The 21311-nt window shown below is 40.7% G+C and overlaps 1 protein-coding gene across 1 annotated transcript in view; it reads right to left on the bottom strand.

Annotated features, from left to right (window-relative positions):
• Positions 1–4057: 4057 nt before the first annotated feature.
• Positions 4058–21311, bottom strand: part of LOC125882785 (protein phosphatase 1H-like) — a 43406-nt gene continuing 26152 nt past the window's right edge. Inside the window, exons 6-10 of the mRNA XM_049566640.1 lie at positions 20892–21010; positions 17406–17469; positions 16232–16339; positions 10759–10910; positions 4058–10252 (exon numbers count right to left, since the gene is read on the bottom strand). Of these exons, the coding sequence (XP_049422597.1) occupies positions 10105–10252; positions 10759–10910; positions 16232–16339; positions 17406–17469; positions 20892–21010 (591 nt within the window). The 3' untranslated portion in view covers positions 4058–10104. The remainder of the gene's footprint in view (positions 10253–10758; positions 10911–16231; positions 16340–17405; positions 17470–20891; positions 21011–21311) is intronic.

Below are 21311 nucleotides of genomic sequence, written 5' to 3'. Positions count from 1 at the left end.
ATGCAACCTTCGAAGGCTGCGGCCCCTGAATTGAGACACGGCTAATGAATTCGGAAAGATGTTTTAGATGACATGGAGAGCACCCAGGGGAATGTTCGGAGTATATGGGTACAATTTTTGTTTAAGAACTGAACACTGAACTGCAAACATTCTCACATTCATCATCTACAGAGCAGCTCCAGACGTATACTTGATGACATCAGGGACGTAAATATAGACAGGGCCATCAGGGTAGTTGCACTGGGGTCTGTGAGGTGGGGGGCCCATAGAGAGAGTGGGCCCTCCAACAATGTGTTGGGTGGAGAATGGGCACTTTGAGTAATTGCCACCTTGAAAAAATGCCTGTCTAAGCAAAGACAAAGCCATCTTCAACGTGTTTATATATTTGTAACAAAATAACAAGTTTATTTAACTATAGATCAACAATCAAAAATGTTAAATTAAATTAATAATTTCTTATTTCTTTGGTAATTTTTGCCATACACAGATATGCAATGATGACTGCTGGGTAATGTGTATGTTGCTGTTATCCAATGTCAAGTCTCGGATCATATGACGAGATGATACGTGATGCGCCTAGATGACATCACAAGTTTTACACTTACTTCTCTGGTGTCTGGCTTTGAGAGAGAGTGGCTCCTGTTCACAAATATTGATTGCACTTCCCTCAGCTCTGGAAATAACCTATAGGAATTCTTAATTTAGGCGGTGTTTCCCTTTAAGGGAACACGTAGGCAGGGTCTAATGCATCACTTGCATTGATCACGAGACTGTCCATCATATGGAGATTTAGTCTGATGCTACTTCTGCAAAATGTCTAACAGCTGGAGCCCCACTTCATCACAACCTCCCTGTGGAGACACGAAGCTGCTCTTTTGGATGCAGCCAGCCGATGGCGCACTCCGACACTTTCCCTCCTCTCTGCTGGTGTTCAGAAAACCCATCAGAGTGAGACCTCCGCCTTTTTCTCTGATCTCCGGCCGTGCCTACACCAGTCCTGACGTTCCCCGCGAATTTTATCCACGCTGCTCCGCCAAATCCACTCATTTTCCACACCTACCTGACATGCGGCATTTGCGGGGCGAGAAAAGAGGGGCAAAAGCAAAGCGTGAATCGGCTCCGGTTGTGGATTTGGACACGTTTTGGTGCTTTGAAACCGAGCGGGTTTGACACCGGGACAACTTTGTTTGACGACGCAGAAGCAGAAAGAGACAACAATAGATTATAAAACAGTCTGCTGCAGTTGAGCTGCAAGGTGAAGGACTGTGTGTGTGGAGACGCTGTGGGATCCTGGAATTTTCTCACATCTAACCAAACCCCGGTAATATTTCTGTCGAATAAAGCTGCGAGTTTATTCTGACTTTTTGGTTGTCTAGTTCTAATAATGTGTGCTTCATTACGCAAACAAAAGACTATAATAATCATGATTTAACTCAAATATTGTTTTAAAAATATTACATCTATTCACTGCCAGTTAAAATTTGTAGATACTATGGTGTGTTTATGGCCATTTTTCACGCGTAATTTCATGTTTTGACGCCTGGAGACTACAGCATTGCTGATAGCTGAATTACACCGATCATATTTGTTTTCCTCCTTCGATTTACTCACATTAATGCGGATTAAATTTCAGTGTTATCACTAAAAAACAATATTAACACCACACTCCCCTTTTGTGATCCGACAAAGCGATAAATGTCGCCAGTGCCGCTCAGGAAATCCACGGACAGCCCCGCCGTCCTCACCTGCCGTATGTCATTTTCACCGAGGTCATCTGAGGAGAGCAGCGGGTGCAGGAAATAAGGGAAAGGTACACGAGGTGCGTGTGTGTGCGTTTGTGTGTGTGTGTGTGTGTGTGTGTGTGTGTTTTTTTTCCCCTTTCTATCTTTGGGTGGGGTTTTTGTGTCGCTTCATTGCGGCCACGTTTTGCGCGCACGCCATTTTTCTCGTGCGCTTTTACGCACAGCGACACCGACTGAACGGGGATTCCTGGCTGAAAGTGGAGCGAAGAGGACAAAAGACAAAGGCGAGGAGCATCGGGGGCCAGGCGCTGGGTGAGGTAGTAGTTTGTGCTGTTGGTCGGGTTGTCATATTACCCCTTGTGGAGATGACTGCGCAATCTACTGCCTTGCCGGCGCTGGTGACTTGCGACGGAGAAAGTCAGACCGGATCAACGTGAATGCCTGAGCTGACTGTGTTGTTTGTAAACAGAATGACTTGAATGGAGATTAATATGCTGTGAATATCATCACGTCTCTTGTGAAACTCCTGTAAATTATCACAAGGTGTGAAGTGGGACAGATATGTAAAAATGAAACCTATGCAAAGCTAAAAAAAATACCTGGTTTGAAATAAAATGATTTTAATGGTATGTATCGCGTGCGTTTGTGTCTCTTCTCCAACCATGGTGTTAATTTACTTTCCAACCGAAGTCTGGGTGTGTATGCAGAAGTCAGAGTAGCTGAAATGAGTCTTTAGTTTAATAATCCTTTTATGGAATAGTGAGAATTAACATGTAAATGTTATTTAGTGCACGGGAATCCACATTTGGGCCTGTGTAACAGCTGGTGGGACTAAGGTCACATTTAGGGATTGTACGAAATTTATTACAGGGAAGAGTGTGTATTTTTGTATGTTTATTTTTTTCTCTGAACAGAGGTAAATCGAATTCATTTGGGAGTGTAAAGGAGGTTCTTTAGTGATTAAAATGTACTTCTCCACAGAGTTAAAATTTTACTTTATGCAAAATGTTTAAAATAAAACAAAACCAACAACAACAAAAACAGGAAAATCTGTCAATTAGCAAATGTGTATGGTTCCAAATGAAATAACAGTGTGGATATACCATCAAAAGGATGCATTATTCCATTTTGTGTGTCATAATTTTGGCTAATGCCGCTGCTATTATGCGACTATGAGGACAAGTTTAGGGACTGTACTAAAGTTATTAGAGGAGCGCAGTGTGGATATGTTTTTATCCCGAAGGGAGGGTATTGATTTGGGAGAGTGAAGGAGGTTCTTTAGTGATTGAAATTTAGCCCTCTAGTTGTTGTGCGTCTTCATAGAAAGGTGCAAAATATGTAAAAAAAAAACAAAAAAAACAAAAACAAAACTATTAGTGTGCAATAAAAGCTCTTTAAAATAAAATAATTGTGCAAATATTCTGTTAAAAGGACATATGTGTGATAATTTTGGCAAGTACTAATCCCACTGCCATTGTGCTCTTTGTTGAGTATAAGAAAATTATTTCATCAACGTACACCATCTAAAAGTCTTTGTACACTTATAGTTAATAATGGCAAGCTAATTTGTGCCAATCAAGTGTTATATTACTATGATTTAACGTAAAGTGTGACCATTTTTCAAATGATTAAAAATAAATAAATAAATAAATAAACTGGTGAGAGCCTTTTTTCTCCCCACCCCTGCCTTTTTTGTATGGTCCCTAGGAGGCACATAGTTTTGGATGAAGGCACCATCAAATGTCGTCAACCTTTAGGTGGCCTTAGTAGTAAATAAACCAGTTAGTACAAGTACCACATTAAGTAACAGGGGAATTCATCTGTTTCTCTTTGCATTTCCTCTGTGATTAATGCAGATACAATGCAGGAAATCAGTTTGGGGGATAATGGCTTTTACCCGGGTTAACCTCATCATCATTAAGACTTGCGTCTGTATTATTGTGCGCGTTCAGTGAGTCCACATTATACTGTATGAATTGACCTTGTTCTGTCAGTGTGTGTCCTGTGAAATGTTTTTGAGTTTCAGTGAGCACTCTGTAGTTCCACTAATGAATCCCTCTGCTGTCCGCTCACAAAGTCCAACTAGTCTTTTGGAGGCCCGTTGACCCTGTTTGTTAGTTTTTGTTTTCCCACAATGAGAACCCAGGGAACAGAAACAGCAACAACATTGATTAGCTCTTGTGCACTTGTCTTTTGTGCCTTGCTCCTTCAGATTTGGTCTGGTAAACTCACTTGGACTGCAAGCAGAAAGGGGTGCTTGCATATTGAGTTTACTTACTCTTTTTTTTAATGACACAGATTCTCACATTTATCTTTAATGTTTATTATCCTTTTTTTTTCATTTCTGGAAAAGAAACACTGAAGGTAAACATTACTTCCCCCTCCAAAGTCAGAGTTGCACAAGGAAACATTAAAAATATTTCTTTTTTGACTTCATAAGTTATCTTTTTGTTATACAAAATGTACATTTCACATTCACAAACGGAGAGGTTGAGGGTAGCACAATGGTCACTTAAAAACGGTTCCCCACTGGGCTTCAAACTTCCTCTTTGCTACAGAAAAAAACCTCCCAGCTCTTATTTTCCCATACGAACCTTAGAGTCTAAAGGTAGAAAAAACAACAGCAGTAACTACTTTCACAATACAGCAACTTCAAAAAAAGGAAACCTACAGTCGGTCTGAAGGGACTCCGCAAACTTTCGTCCAAGGACTTCCACTCCCATGCATTTACAAATGTAGTGGATTCTAATAAACTACCCTGTGGGACTCCTCGCCTTTAGAAAATCACTCTTAACAGCTTGTCCACTTAAACTACACATGATAATTGAACCTGAGTTGATGTGCAGCAGTTGGGTGGCACAGTAGGATGACAAAAATAAATCATATGGTCATTGTTTGACATTCATCTAAGAGAAAAAGGCTTAATGACAGGTATAAGGATGAACATTCAACACAGTCTGATGCCCCATTCAGACTTGTCTTAGCATGTTTGCAGTTCAAAACATTCAGTGTCTGTGTTGGATCTGGTTGTTTGAAACCGCTCCATTGAACTGGGGCGCATGCTAAGACAAAGCTTAGGTGGTGGCAGGAAAGGTTTTACTCAACAAAGTAAAACAAAATTAAAACAGACATTCAATAAATTAAACAGAAAATAAGTTTAAAAGAACTCTGTAACTGTCAAAGAGCTTATTTGACTGAATTACAGATGAAACCGCAAATAATCATGATGTATTACAACACAGAATGTATAGTTTAAATATTTCTTTCATGGAATGTACAGGAGGAAAAATGCACCATATGAACTTCAGGCAAATGTTAATGACTGCTGCTTGGAGGAATGTCTATAACTGTCAACTGCAAAAAAGTCAAAGCTACGATGATAAATAGACCATGCTACACAATGGCACATATCGTGTGACGTACATCAAGAGTTTGACATTTTTGGGAAACACGTTTCGCAAGAGGAAGTGTGTCCCAGAAGGTCAAACGATTCCTTTAACAATGGCTTCCTCATCCTGGCACTGCACAACTCCCACATGAACTTCTTTGGATTCAGTCAATCACCTGCATGCCTTGTTTTATGAAAGAAGGAGGCATATTCTCACTTTACAGTCAAGCCTTAAGTAAATTAATGCTACTCCAAAATTATACGTATCCACTATTGAGGAAATAAAATCATGGACCCTTAACCATCTGTCATGGACAGAATCCTTAAAATGTGTAGTTTGTTTTAATTTAATGCAGTCATTTTTTTCAGATTGGAATCAAGCTTCTTTAAAAAATGATGACCCTTTTTTTTCATTGATCCTCTGAAGTCTAAGTTTTTCCTTCCCCCAGACTATATCTCATCTCCTGTATCTCAACCCAGTGTGGCTGGCTGAGGCAATGTAGCCTGTATGAATGCAGAATAATAATGTAGGGAAGGGGTGAACAAAAAAAATACACATGCACATCAGTTTCTAAGGCTGTGACACTGTTTTCAGACCAGCCAAACTCTTCATGGTCGCTTTCTTTTAGTGAAGTTAAGTCAACAAAATAAAAAAAAGTGCAAAAAAAAAAAATGTCTGGTTTCATTTCATTTCCTTCATAAAGACTCATATCCTTCCTTGCTTATGCTAAATGTAACCTATGGGTTGCTAAAAGCTCTAAAGGAACACCAACCTTATAAATATATGCATGGTCTATGCACATTTACAAACAAATAACATCACCACTAACGCCTTGATACATGACAGAAATACAAATTCAGTCCATATAAAAACAAAGAGCAGTGTAAACCATTGCACCGTTGCTCATAATCCCAGGCCTACAATATGTCACTGCATGCACTGACACACAGTAAATCACTACATCCAAACTCAGTACATTGTTACTCCCAAAACTGTCCCCCTGAAGACAAACATGATCTGTAACAAGCATCTAAAGCTTATGAGACATGCAAAACATGTTGAAGCGAAAGAATACTTTGAGTCTCTTTCTCTGTTACAGTTCAGATTGACTTTGATTGTATTTCATGGGTTCTTTTTAAATTACAACTATGACTTTGATTCAGTCCTCCCTGCTGCAGGGAATATATGCCTCTTCATTATTTCATGTATCATGGCTGCATCATTAATGAAGAGTGCCAGCCTAAAGTGCAGGCAAACTGATGTACAAGCCATCTAATCTTCTTTAAAAAACAAAACAAAACTGGCATTTAGCTAAGTGTGAAAGGGATATCTTGACAACTTCAATTTGCACAAATTTCAAGTGTCTCAGTGTCACAATTTATCTCATCTAAAATATTAACTGTAAGGAACTCATTGACATTTTGGGAGACAAGCTTATTCAATTTCTTGCCGAAAGTTAGATGAGAATATTGATATCACTCTCACATTTGTACATTAAACACAAAGCTCCAGCCAGGAGACTGTTAGCTTAGCTTAACGCCTTGTTTCCATGTAGCTCCAGCTACATTAGCTAGGCTAATTAGTGACTCTAAATTGAGCATGAATGATTGTCTCTGTGTAGTCTGGCAACCTGTCCAGGAGGCACCCCGCCTCTCGCCCAATGTCAGCTGCAATAGGCTACAGCCATGACTGGGATAAGTGCTTATGGATAATAAGTTTGACAGCATGTTTAGCTAGCTAACATGGTAGCATGCATAGCGTGAATTATACGTGTTTTAACAAAATATTTCACAAAACTTGCTACACACCCAACAGGCCAACGTCCTCTCTTAGTTGTCACCATACATTTTTGGTCCTGTCTTTGTCTCTTTTCGTAAGACTGGACAGTGAAAGCATGCAAAGAGATGCATTTGCTTGCGTTAAACATTAGGGGCATACTCGGTACATACTACACGTACATACAAACACAAATACGGAAACGACACGAAAAGACAGGAGGCAGTGGCTAACAGCTAGCTTGGCTCTGTCCAAAGACACCTTACAGAACTTATGAAGCTAACAAGCAAACATGTAATATCTCCTTTTGTATAATAAATACAAAAAACAAAGTGTACTGTATTTCTAGCTTCTGCAGTTTGTTAATTTTGAGGTTTTCAGAACACTTTTACCTTTAGAGAGAACCATGCTATCTATTTCCCCCTGCTTCAAGTCGTTAGCTAACGGTCTCCAAATGAACAGACAGTAACGTTAATGATAGTATTTATCTTCTCATCTAACTCTCAGCAAAAAAAGTTAAAGGAGCTAACTTGTCTCTGACCAAAGACACCTTACAGAACCTATGGCGCAAACAAGCAAACATGTAATATTACTTTTCTTGAATAAAATTTAAAAAAGTGTAAGTTAGTGTATTTTCAGCCCCTGTTACATGTTAATTTTAAGGTTTTGAGAACTCTTTAACCTTTGGGAAGAGGCATGAGGTATTTCCCCCCGCTTCAAGTTGTTAGCTATCTAAGCTAATGGTCCCCAAATGCACAGATAGTAATGATAGTACTGATCTTCTAATCTAGCTCTCAGCAAAAATAGCTAACAGAGCTAACTTGGCTCTGTCCAATGACACCTTACAGAACCTATGACGCTAACAAGCAAACATTTAATATTTCTTTTCTTGAATAAAACAAAAAACAAAATGTAGTGTATTTCCAGCCCCTGTTATATGTTAATTTTAAGGTTTTGAGAGCACTTTTACCTTTAGAGAGAGCCATGCTAGCTATTTCCCCCTGCTTTAAGTCGTTAGCTAAGCTAAGTTAATGGTCTCCAAACGCACAGATAGTATCAATCTTCTCATCTAGCTCTCAGCAAAAATAGCGAACAGAGCTAGCTTGGCTCTGTCCAATGACGCCTTACAGAAACTATGAAGCTAACAAGCAAACATTTAATATTTCTTTTCTTAAATAAAACAAAAAACAAAGTGTAGTGTATTTCCAGCCCCTGTTATATGTCATTTTTAAGGTTTTCAGAACTCTTTAACCTTTGGGAAGAGGCATGAGGTATTTCCCCCCGTTTCAAGTTGTTAGCTATCTAAGCTAACGGTCCCCAAACGCACAGATAGTAATGATAGTATTGGTCTTCTCATCTAACTCTAAGCTAAAAAAACAAATTTATTTCCCTAAGTGAAAAAGAATGAATGTTTCACAAACCTGTCAGTTCGTGAAACATCTAGCCAAGTTAAAACCCCATAACCACGACTGCTTATAGGCCTTACTCAAGGCAGACATTTTGACTTGTCATTATTGAAAAAGCACAGGTGTTAACGTTACTGATGCTGCAATCCATTTTACTTTGAACTCAAAGTGCAATGGAACAGTCATGTAACGTCAAGTCCAAAACTCGGGCAAGATCAATCAAGCCTGAGTTTGTCAACATAAATACAGCTGACATCACCTCAACATGGTTTGTGTTGTGAAATGTTATGTAACAACATTGTAGCTGCCGTAGTCAGTTGATATGTGCTTGATAGAGGTTTTTGCTAGCAGGCATAGCTCCGTCTCTGTCCACAGAAAACAAATGCACACGTCATTCTGTATTGGCTGTAGTGGTTCACACTATTATACTCAGCACCCATGTTTACACAATTTTGAGCTGTGTAAACATTATCTGAATGGGTTTTATGCACCGTTTCCCTTTGCTAATAGCGCTGTGGTAATTGATGTAGGTTCTCTATAGATGCATGTGCAGCTTAGAGACTTGCCATACAGACATCAGTTTACTGTGGGTGTCCATGTTTTCCCATGGGGATGCACTGGGACGCATTAAGATTGGAAGTCGGAAATAATGACTCAAAATTATAGAGAATTATCAACACCAGACTTGCAATGGATTGCAGCATAATATCACTGATAGCTCTTTTCTATTCAAGTTTTCCAGTGAGCCAGCATGCACGATATCAGGAACCTGAAATCAAAGCAGCTAGATAGAATTCAGCCATCATTAAATTCATTAACTACACCTGTGCTTTTCCTACTTTGACAAGTCCAAATGTCTCCTACAGTAAAACTGACTACCGATTTGTCCTGCTACTGTGTTGTGTTTAACTTCAGGTCCTTGTCTCCTTTCTTTTGCATCCGCATTCTCAGAAACATGATAAGTGATTGCACATGAAACAGTCAAACACCACCCAACTTTCTGTGCAACAAAGGATTTCAGGCCTTCTGGGCTCTTACCACCTGCAAGCCTCCGAACATGACAACAAGATGCTCAAAATGGGAACAGCAACACGGGTTCAAAATCTCATGGCTGCAATCAGTCTCAATCTGGAAGCAGTTCTTCAGCAAGTGAATCCTTCAAAGCCACACTGTGGCAAAACAGAAAGTGCAGCTGACCCTTCAGCTCGGTCCATGGTCATGAGAAGGAGGAGGGTTTTCTTCTTTTATAAACAAGTTGACTGTACAGTATAGGAGGAGAGGAGAGGACTAAAAGAGAAGGAAGAGGGGCGACGTAGCACTGCAAGAGAGGTAAGAACAGAAAGAAAAGAAGTCTTTTCCTCGCTTTGGAAGAGCGTCTTTTTCAGCTTTCATATCTCTGCAGAAGTTCAGGGGCAGTCAAGGTTTTTAGTACATCACTTTAAACAGGCCAAATTATTTCTTGACAATTTTTTTTCCATGACACATATTCAATCAAATTAGCATGTGTTGAAATTTTCATGTTTTTCTGACTTTTGAGGCTTTCAAAAATAGATTAAAAAGCAGAGCTGACAATCATGTCCCCCTCACCCGAACTCCTATAGAGGTATGAAACACCGACAAATCTAAATATCCAAACGTTAGGATATCCTTGGTCTAAGGATGAAAAATAAATGTGCAAACGGCACTGAGGAAAACTGAATGGGGATTCTCAGTTTAAATCAGTCCTGTTGGTTTAAGAGCCTACGAGCCCTTCAGGTAATTGAACCGCAGCATCTTTTGTCCTCAGGCTCCTCAGGGCTGACGGTTGCCATACATCAGCGGTATGATGAAGGCTGAGATGTCATCTCCGGAGCCCAGACGCTCATTGGTGATCCTCCAGCCTCTGTCCCTCAGCACGCCACGTGCTCGCATCACCAGGTCTTGTGCTGCCATTGTGTACCTGGACAACAGAGGAAACAGCACTGAAGAAATCCACAGTGTATATGACCCATCCACTGAACTGTAATATAGAGTTGCTTTTATGGTGTATGAAACATAAAGCCACTTATCAGGTTTTGGGAGTGAATTACTTATTTTGTCATTGTACTGTCCCACTGTATTATTCTTCATTTAATACCTTCTTTAGACTTACCAAGATGGAAAGATACTGGACCTCCTCTGCACTGGTGAGAATTTCTTTTTTTGGCTTTATTAACAGATTTATCATTATATTACAAAGTGTGAAAGTCATGAGTGAAAGTGAAACGTGACAGAGAGTGTAATTTATGCTTGAGGAGAAACAATGCCTGTTATTAAGGTGTAATGTGGACAAAAATACTTGGCATTTACTGGAGAACTAGAAGAACCAGTCTTGAGGTTTACATAGTTACATAATTAAAGCAACAAACTTGTAATTCAAGAGAAAGAAAGACATTAAAATTTAAGGACAGTAAACAACCAGCAGACCTGTGTAGGTCATCAGGGTCACAGTTGGCTAGGAATGTGGTGACGGCTTCGGCTACTTCCTGGTTGGAGAGAACGTCCCAGAGGCCATCGGTTGCCATTACCAGAACATCATCAGCTCCGTGCTCATACTGCGTCAGGTTATATACCTTAACCTGCATGCCAAAACACAATACACAAAGGGTTTCATTCAAAACACTTAAAACCTGAAGTGGCTACTAAATCACTTTGGTACATTTTACAGGGTTCCCACATATTTTCAAGGACAAAATTTGCCCTACTTGCCTAGCGTTTTGTTCAAATGTTATTTTAGCTAGCTAGCATACATGGAGGGAGAGATGGAACAAAAATAAATTTGCAGTTATGTTACATTAACTTTTCCTGGCAAGATTACTGTAATGATTTCCTCACAACAAAATTCCATGACTTCTCCAAAAATTTCAATTATTTTCATTCATTCCATAAATTTCCAGGCTTGGAAAATGCAATTGTGAAATTCCATGACCTTTCCAGGTTTCTCACGACTGTGAGAACCCTGATTTTCGGACTTTGGAGGCTTTCATATCAGGGACCCAGGCCTGGATCCCAGTACCCTTGAGTACAAACACCGGTTCGTTTGATGAGTGTGAACACTGTGTCCCGTACCTTCTCAGGTGGACCCTGGCACAGTCGACAAATTGTGCTGGGGTCTGCTTGAGAAGGTGGACTTGAGTACAGTTAATGTATGCTTGGGTACAGTCCACATCAGGTGTGAAAACAAACTGTTACAAAGTGTGTGTGGACTACTATTTAATGGGGGTACCAGTCAGCAAGGAGAGTTCCAAAGGGAGTTCTCAACGTTGCTGGTCTCCCATGAAATCTGTGTATGTGGCATCACATTCCGATATGACCGTCTGAACTGAACGGCAATGGGTGATAAAGTAGGGAGTCATGTGAGAAAGCGCTTCTTGACAATGGGCCTCATTTACTCATATATGTGTAGAAATGTTCTTACTTTGCAGGCAAAACAAGTGCACATGCAAAATAACTGTCGCATTCACACCTGCGTAATGGCCAATTTTGTACTAACCACTGTGTGTATGTTGGTGAATCAGAATCATTCTAAATTGACAGGTGTGTGCCCCTTATTTGCATAAGCTTACTGCCAAACCCCCATTTCTCTATATAAGGAAATTTGTTTGCAAGAAGTATATCTTAGAGATTGCGGTAAAGTTGTTTCCCTCCATATTTAATCATTCTCATAAAGCATGTTATGTTGGTCTCTGAAGACACACCACCCTTTCAAGGTGCAAGGAGCAATATCTTTCAGCAAGGCTAGATAACTTAACATCTGCTTGGAGGTAAATCAGAATCTTTTATATACCTTACATGCCTGTTACTCGGCTACCAAATAACACTGGCTACATACCAACAGGCTCAATTTTATGGCAGCCAATCACTACAGGCCAAGTCGATAAAAACAATGAAAATCAAAACAGTTACATTTCAATATGGACATTCTCATATGCTTGTAAGCTAGCATTGGGACACTCACTTTCTATGGTTGAATATTCTAATTATGTTAACAATTGATGAGGATAAAAAGGCGTCAAATAAGCATGTGTTAGTAAATTAATGGTTTTAAATATTGCCTATTAAAGTCTTCTTTAATGAATGTGGTTTAATACACTATGTATTTAGTTAAAGGAGTGTGTTTACATTTGTTTATACAGGCAGTTCTAAATTTGTTTGCAGAGTATGAACAAATTCAGGTGGGAAAATATTACTGAATCTAGGATTTGAGCGTAAAACGTTCTCACGTACGGTTTAAGCACATATTTGTGTGTACTTGCTGTTTGAAAATGAGGCCCATGGCAGGCATAATGAGAAGATAGACTCCATTGTATGGACATTGTATGGACAAAATAAATAAACGTCACATAAATGATGACACAAGTGTACTATGGGACAGAACAACAATTGTCCTGAGTACGGCATGAATCAATGGTACATAGTGTAAGAAGGCCCTTTATTTTCTTTCCCCGCAACACCTAGACTTTTAGCATTAAATATTGGCGGTTGTCAGTTCAGAAACCACAACAATAACATCAATACTTCTACCAGAAGTTACACCAAGGATGAAAGATTTCTTTAAGAGGCTGGCAAGATCAAGTGCACTCAGCAGCTCAAGTTTCTCAACCATATTGCAATCCATACTGACCTAGCCCTCGCAATCTCACCCCTTAATGAATTCAGTGCAGTTTTCATTCACCCAGAGCATCTCGAGAAAGTACTTGAGAGACTCTTGTGCGGGGCGAGAGAGTCGTGTTTGTGAGAGAAAGAAAGAGACGCAGACAGAGACACAGAGTGCTGAGAGGAGTTCAGTCTTCCATGTGAACCTGGTGTGAACCCGGTTATTAATGAATTAAAGATCAAGCAGAGAGCTCTGGGAGGGGAAATGCAAAACTCTGTAAGACAAACTACATCAGGAGATGAAAGAGCTTTGAAACCAGTGCCAGACAGTCAGACAGGTGAGCCCGAGTTCTCCTGCAGCAGAGGACCGTGTTCAGACAGACATGCAACTCTGACTGTGGTGCAGACATGACAGGGGGAGATGCAGGGTAAGTCATGTGACTGACTTGTGCTTTCATGAGACAAAACAAGGTAAGGTATGGGGCTGGCGGTGACGAAAAAAGGAACATTTGCAACATCTAATTAGGATCTTTAAGACACTGGTTCGTTGAGAATGTAACTGCGCCCAGTCTGAGGGTTAATGGGTTTAACAAGATAGCTGCTGACATGTTGGCCCACACATTCCTTGTGTTTAGAAAGTCTAGCATGACAGAATGAAGCGCAGGCCAACCACAGACATAAGCTGATATTTACTGTGTTTCCTCGTGTGCTCTTAACTGGCACGAGCTACAGAGAGAGGACAAGTTCATTATGTTCTGCCAAAGTTACACAGACCGGAATCATATATTTTCGTGCTTTCAACCTGCTGCCAACACTGTTTACGAGATGGCGGTCTTCTTCGCTCCCTTTGTTGGCACACTTCTGTTTCTTGGTGTGTTACAACCACCCGTAGATCACTGGCATAGTGTGAAAACACTAGTGGGACTGTATCGAGTCACCCGCTTGGACACTGTGTACTTACAGACAGACATAAAAATGGGAAGCTACCCATTTGTACTAGCGGACAAAAACTGCTTTATTGAGCTCAGAAATAATGTTTTTACGTGTATTTTGAATATTTTTTTTTTATCATTAAATAGAAGAAAAAAGGTCTAGGGGAAATATCAAATGTCAGGGCGGCTCAGTGTCAGTGGTTGACTGATTGATAGCAGCGAGCAGGCTGTCAGAGTGTGACACACTGTTAGGGTGTGTTTCACTTACACTGGGAAGTTGGAATTTCCATGTTCCCAGCTGGAAATTTCAATTGGAACACACCGTCAATGAAACACCGATTCTTTGCCCAAGCCCAGCTGGGTTGACCCGACTCGCTGGGTTTGGGCCGGGCTGTAATTTCTCAATATTTGCCCAGGGTTGAATTGGTTGGGGCTCTTGCCAATTTACCAGTGTTCCTTTTTGTTTTTAATGACACTGGCAGTTGGCATAAAAGGCACTATGGCAGGAGTTCTAATGGACTGAAGCAAGAGGGACAGAGAGAAAAAGAAGGAGGGACTGCAACTGAGAAGGGAAAGTGGCGGAACAATGTATCAATATAGTGGAGAACTGGGGGAGAGTGATGGAGCGTGTGCTGGGGAGTGACCGAAAATGAATATATAGAATACAATATATATTTTTTTACATTAAAAAAAATCAGGTTTTAATCGGACTTGGTCCCAAAACTGCCGCCATAGCTCGGGCTCAGGACCCCTCTTGAACCCACAGTTTCGGTGTGGGTTCATGTAGAGTCATGCCTGATATTTTGGGCCCAATCAGAGCTCTAACTCCGAATTTGGATTTCCAACTCTGGAAGCTGGAGGAACCTCACCAACCCCAACCTCAGAATCCAATATGGCTGCTCCATGCATTAACAGTAGTGAGAGCTGTGGTAATATACTGTTTATTAGCACTTTTATTTTATTTATGTATCACCATAAATAAAATAAAAGGGGGGGGTCACACACACTGTAGTAAAGATTCCTATTTTCCTTTATTTTGACACTTCTTTTCCTTACTTACCTCACTTCCTTTCCTCAGCACTGATCTGTTCCTTTCAGTCACCCTGAACATCCTTTCACTCATTCTCATTCTACGGTGTTTGTATGTGCAAAATACAGTGTAATGTGTTGTTATCAATTGGTATTGCTGACAACATCTTGGTTTTCTGACTTGTACTGGAACGCAGTCAACTCGGGTTCGATGTCCAAACCTCTGAGTTAAATTTAACGCAGCATTACACCACAGGGAACCAGGGAACGAGAGGCAAAATAATCACACTTGCACTGTGGCTACATGTCACTGGCAGACAGTGTCATGTTAGTGGTATATAAGAGTAGCAACCACGACAGCATCTAACCCAACCAAAGTGACATTAGCAGGTACGTTTACATGCATGTATGTCTTATGTATTGACATAAGCTTTCCATTTATGTAGACATGCAATGCAAAATTAGGGAAAGCCATCATGAAACCAAAAAATATACATTTCTCTCTTTTGGTTTCTGAACGCAGAGCAGATATTTAAGATGTAGCACAGAAAAAAGCAAATTTAACTTCAGTTGGACCTTCCTTTCAAGTCATCTTATTATATAATGACGGAAACTCTATCTGTCTGTGGGTGTGTCTGTTCTACGTTTTTCTCCTCACTGACTTGGTCAATCCATGTGAAATTTGGTACAGTGGTAGAGGGTCATGGGAGGATGTGAATGAAGCAATATTATATCAATTGGCCAAAGGGGGGCGCTATAACAACCGACTGAAATTGCAAACTTTGAATGGGCATATCTCATGCCCCGTATGTCGTAGAGACATGAAACTTTGCACAGAGATGCCTCTCCTCATGAGGAACCCATAACTTCCGGTTATATAGATTATCCGCCATTTAGAATTTTTCGAAAAACACTTAAAATTGATCTCTTCCTAGGAAGTTCACGATCTGCATGAAACTCGGTGAACATAATCTAGGGACCAATATCAAAAGCTCCCTCTTGGCAAAAGTTGGAAAACTTACTAAAACTGAGCTTCTATAAGGCAATGACTTTAACTATCTGCCTTTCAACGTGCTACCTCAACTACTAAGCCCACTAACTATCCCACTATTGGCAATGGTACTACTGTACTTTCAATAAAGCAATTGTACTATCAAATTCACAAAAACTCTGTCTGAATACATTGCTCTTCTTAATGGGTTCAGTTGACTATTTAATCTGCAATTTCCTATGACCTGTATCCCAAACACACACCATGTGGAACTGTACGTGGGCAACTGTGCACTCAATGGGTATGGACTAGTTAATGGCTGAATTAAGCTATCTGCAGCATTGACTCTTACCTCAGGGCAACATGACAGGAACGGCTTGATGTAGATGTTGGAGTCGTGAACTTTGAGGTCATGGTCACCGAGCCCGCGGGTCACACCGATGGTGGCCAACACTCGTGCCTGCAAAACACAAACTGCTTTAGTTTCACTTTCTTACCTGTTTTTATTTATTTATTTTTTCACAAAGCGTCTCTGTCAGAAACTCTGGTGTTTGTCAGTTAGCCGTTAATGAACATATGGATGTTCCCATATTGACTGACAGTAATCACGATGGCAGTGTTTCACCCTGTCACCTCCTCCCTGTCGGAATTTACAACATACGTGGGCGGCGGAGCTGGTAATTGCTCACAGTACAGTCTGTTGCAGTGTAGCTGTGCATTTTGGTGCATTAAATGTAAATATATTTGGTGCTGCATTTAACAAACAAATATGACAATATGTGAAACTGTTCAGACGCCTGTAAAATCTTATAAGTGAGCTGAAAAAAGTTTTCTGTTTCTTCTATTAATTATCAAATTCTCTTTAGTTTTCTTCTCTTTCATCCCTGCGTGAAAACTAGTTTTGTCCGTTCTTTGAATCCAAAAGCGATTCATCAGACAACACTGGCACTGTGTGGTCGCCAGATGCTGCCTTCCTTTCTGATGGAGACTCTCGTTATGTCTGTCTTTGCATCAAACCCAAAATATGAAACAAAACTGACACGACTGAAATTTTGAAGCGTTTTGTGCAATTTATTTGGTGGAGTGTTTTCATTTTCGGTTTTTCTTCTTCTCATCTCATCCCCTGCCGTCCCAGTGGGGATTAACTTCACTTCTCAGAGAGACGACTGTCATCTCCCGACTGCTGTGTGTCTGTCTGAATGTCCGCATGCGTGTGTGTGTGTGTTAGATGTAGCTGCTGGAGTGAAACAGATGGACCGTCTCCTCTCTTCTAGTGAGGGTGTACATTTACACACACACACACATGTGCACACAGTGTGGTAGCCGCACATCAGAGACCAAGTGTTCACCCACTCTCTGGGTGGCTGGCAGGCATGCAGTGTGTGTGTGTGTGTGTGTGTCAGATTGACAATGTTAGAGCGATTTTCTTTGCAATTCTGAATTCCTGAGTCGATGCGCAGAACTTGGAGTTCACACACACACACACATACACACACACACACACACACACACACACACACTCTTACCTTTTTCCCTTCCCCATATATGAGTGGAAACTTGAGATCTTCATCCTCAATGGTCTTGTATGCCCTGTGTTTGAGGGATGAAAAGAAAAAGAGAGCAAGACAGTGAATGATTCTTTTTCTGTTACACAAACACTAACTCACACAAATAACACACACACGCACACACACACTCACTTCTAAGAGGAGTTAGAATAGAGAGTGTATTATAAAGATGGACGACATGACAGCTCCCCCAAAAGTGAAGCCTGGTATAGGTCATAAACCGCGCCCCCTCCATTTTAGTGGGTGGGACGTGGCCCAAACTTCTCAAACTCAGAGTAGATGTCAAATAGATTTTTCCCATAGATGGTTTCTGCCATTTTAGGTACTTGTTATCATGCTAGTGTATGCTCAAGTGTTCATTTTTCTAATAAGTTTGGTTTTAATTAGTTATTGGACACTATAAAAAAAGGGGCTCTGGCATCATGATTGACAGCTGTGTATGCTAATCGGTGTGTTTGCGATCAATAGTGCTGCTCATCACTGGTCAGATGAATGTATGGGCGGGACCTCGATACTGCAGAGATCGCTACTGTAGAGACTCTGACTTCAAATGACCAGCTCAAGATGGCAGCAGCCGTATTGGGGATAATATGGCTTCATTTTTTTTAAACTTATTTTTTATTTCAACTTCAGCTCACATAGTACGCAGCACTTTGATCACTGTACAAAGTTTTCAGCTGCCGTAACATCTATCCAGGTTTAAGACATGTACAGTGAAGTGTTTGAGTGCGGGAAGATGTACGTGAGGTTCACACTTGCAAAGAAAAAGATATTAAAAAAGATACCAATAATAATGATAAATAAATAAATAAATAAATGTGTATGGCTTCATTTTTGTACAGTGACAGGAAGTGGAGACCATAGATCCTCACTGTTAAGGCCATTAAGGACTTAATGGCTGAAAGGCGTAGGCATGTTCCTAATTGCTACTATGTATAAATACCCATAAGATAGTAATAATTATGTAATCTCAAAGAGGCAGATTTACTTTCTGTTGCCTTTTAGTTGATGGTTTACATTTACAATGTGTGCGTGCCACTGTTGTGTGAACACAGTCAACTGCTTCCTCATTAAGTCAGGGTTGATGGATTTGAGTTTACAGATGGGAACTTCAACTTCAAGAGGTGTTCCACTGTACTTTTTCTTTTAGGAGGTCGGATATTTTTGAGTTCCGAGTTGTCTGGAACTGAGTTATTATAGTTTTATATTTTTTTTATTTTATTATATTTTTCTAATATATATATAATTTTAAGTTTTTATTTTCTATTTAGTTTAAGATTTTTGTTTCAGTTCAGTTTAGCTCCAGTAACCCAGACTGGGTTAACTTGTTTCAGTTTAGTTTTTACGAGTTTCAGTATTTGTTTAGTTTTTTAAAAACTATACTATGGGAGGTTTTTGTCAGGATTTTAAGAACATAATATCATTTAAATTGATTTTATTTTTCTAAAGTCAATTTTTTTTTAATTCTTATTTCAGTTAACTCAAATGTTTTTTCACATGCAGTTTTAGGTTTTAGTTTAGTTTTAGTTAATTATAATAATCCTGGTCTTAAACACAGCAACAGTCTCCAGTATGGGACAAGCTCCAAAAAATACACTTCCCATAATGCAACTTCATAGCATCTTTGTTTGACTTTCCCCTTCTGGTCAATGCCCACATCCATCCATGATGAATGAACTGGTCTTGATGTGGAAATACGGTGTAATGTCCCTTTAATGATATCAGCCTGTGAGTTTTTTAGGTCTCGTGTTTGTCAGCTTTGCAACCAACATTCACTTCCCTTTTTCCCACCATTTGTTCCTGCTCTTGCTCAACTCTTGTTAATAAACACCCCGTAGGTGAGAAACAAAGCCACCGCCATCCTTCTTGTAGGTTCTGACTCTGTGTCTCATCGCACCGTCTCTCCTGAGTGCTATAACAAGTGTTTTTCGCTGCTGAAAAATTTAGCGAGAGAAAGCGAGGGGGAGGGGATCTTAGCACACACGAGCAAACAACACAAAAACGAGTTCAGAAGTGCACAAATGGAAGCAGGAGATCTGAAAACGCACTTAGGAACGGAGCTTTGATGTCGGACTGAAAGACTCGCCGGCTGACGCGAACGTACTTAAACTAGCTAGATTAGACTTGGCGTCGCCAGTCAGTGAAGAATATCAACAACTTCAAACGGCGTCACGTCTGACCATGGATTGCTCCGTCTGTCAGTCTGCGTCTCTCTCTCTGCCCATTTGTCTATCTCGCAGGCGAGATTTCCCAACCCGAGTGCAACAACTCTGTCTGGCCTTTGTGCCTTTGTGTTGGATCCCTGCTCGTCAACACTGAGTCACACACTGCACTAATTTATCCTCCCACTGTTGTCAAGTACTGCCAAACCAGAATGCTCATTTTCAGGATGGTCGTACTTTGCATTTCAGAGCCACACACATTTAGTGTTTAATCATAGATGCCACCCATTCACTGTTGAGGTTTTACTGCTTTTAGACCATGTGTTGGACAAAACAAGCAATTTAAAGACATCACCTCGGGCTGTGAGAAACTTTGATCAGCGGTTTAGCCCCTTTGAAGAGCTCCAGTGAACATTGCCTTGCTCAAGGGTACCTCAGATGTAGCTGCTTGCGGTAACAAGCCACAGTTGCCGAAAGTGGAGTCATTATATATCTCCTGGCTTCCTCAGATCCCTCAAAATTATTCTCCAGCTGCCTCGTTTTGTGACCCAGGCCGATTGAAACATTTCAAATGATATCCAGCCCAGACACAGTAAATAAAAAAAGACTCCAAACTGCTTCCACGGTTGGATGTGAAGAGAAACATAGCAGTAGCCCACACAGTGGCACATCCTGGCTGGCACATTTCTGCTCCTGAGGGGTGGTGTTATGGTGAAATATACATCACAATGCACACAGTGCTGTATGTGGCTGTATGCATCAGTGAGTGAGTGTGAGTGAGACCGAGAGTAGCAGTAAAAGCACATCTCATTACTGGCTTCCACTGAAGCTAGAGTCGAACAGCATGGTGCCTCGCTAGCCCGCAGAACATTGCACATACAGGGCCATCTCTGCTGTATCATTATATCATATCAAGTCAGGCTGCTCCCTCATTAGCTCTATGCTGGTCTCTTCAACTCTCGCTGTATAGGAGAGTAAAAGCAGTGGTAAAGGCAGTGAGAGAGACGTGGAGACAGACTCCAGCACAGCAGCAACTCAGGTATTCTCTTTCAGATTATTGTGCCATTTAAAAGGTGGATGCAGCTGGAGAGGGCTGTCCGCCATCCCACAACATTTTCATCTCACATCATAATTTGACAGGTGTGATTCGCGATAAGGCGGGTCATTTATCTTAAGCACACATTCGCAGGATGGCTGAGACCTGGCGTCCTGAAGTGCTTTGTCTGCTCAGTGAAAATAGTGTGCAAAAGAGATGATAAAGAAAAGACAGAGGACGACTCACCATCCATTCATGGTGAAATCTCTGTAGAGCATCCTCTTGCCCACCTCCTTCCTCTGAACTCTCCGGGGAAATTCCAGGTGCGTGAACTCATTTCCTAACAGGTGAGGCTGCATAAAACCCTGGAGGGCACAGGGGTGGTCTTCAAGTCAGTCAAGCAGCTAAATATGTGGCAGATTAAATGAAAGTCATCTTTCATCACATTGGGTTTTTGTCACTTCAGTCTCCAACCTGACTCATATTTTGAGACTGATAATATGAAAATGGAGAGTTGACAGTTTCTGATAGAATACTGGCCGAGGCTGATGTGATTGACGTGTGCAGAAGAGTGTAGAAGGCTCCCATTGATGATATAGGGATAGTGCCTAGCTTAGGGAGCTTAGGGAGATGCATTGACAGAACTATAATATTATATAATAAATA

The sequence above is a fragment of the Epinephelus fuscoguttatus genome, linkage group LG22, assembly GCF_011397635.1.
Source record: "Epinephelus fuscoguttatus linkage group LG22, E.fuscoguttatus.final_Chr_v1".
In the NCBI taxonomy this organism is placed as follows: domain Eukaryota; kingdom Metazoa; phylum Chordata; class Actinopteri; order Perciformes; family Serranidae; genus Epinephelus; species Epinephelus fuscoguttatus.
The sequence above is the reverse complement of the archived record's forward strand: the minus strand, read 5'-3'. Positions and strand labels throughout refer to the sequence as shown.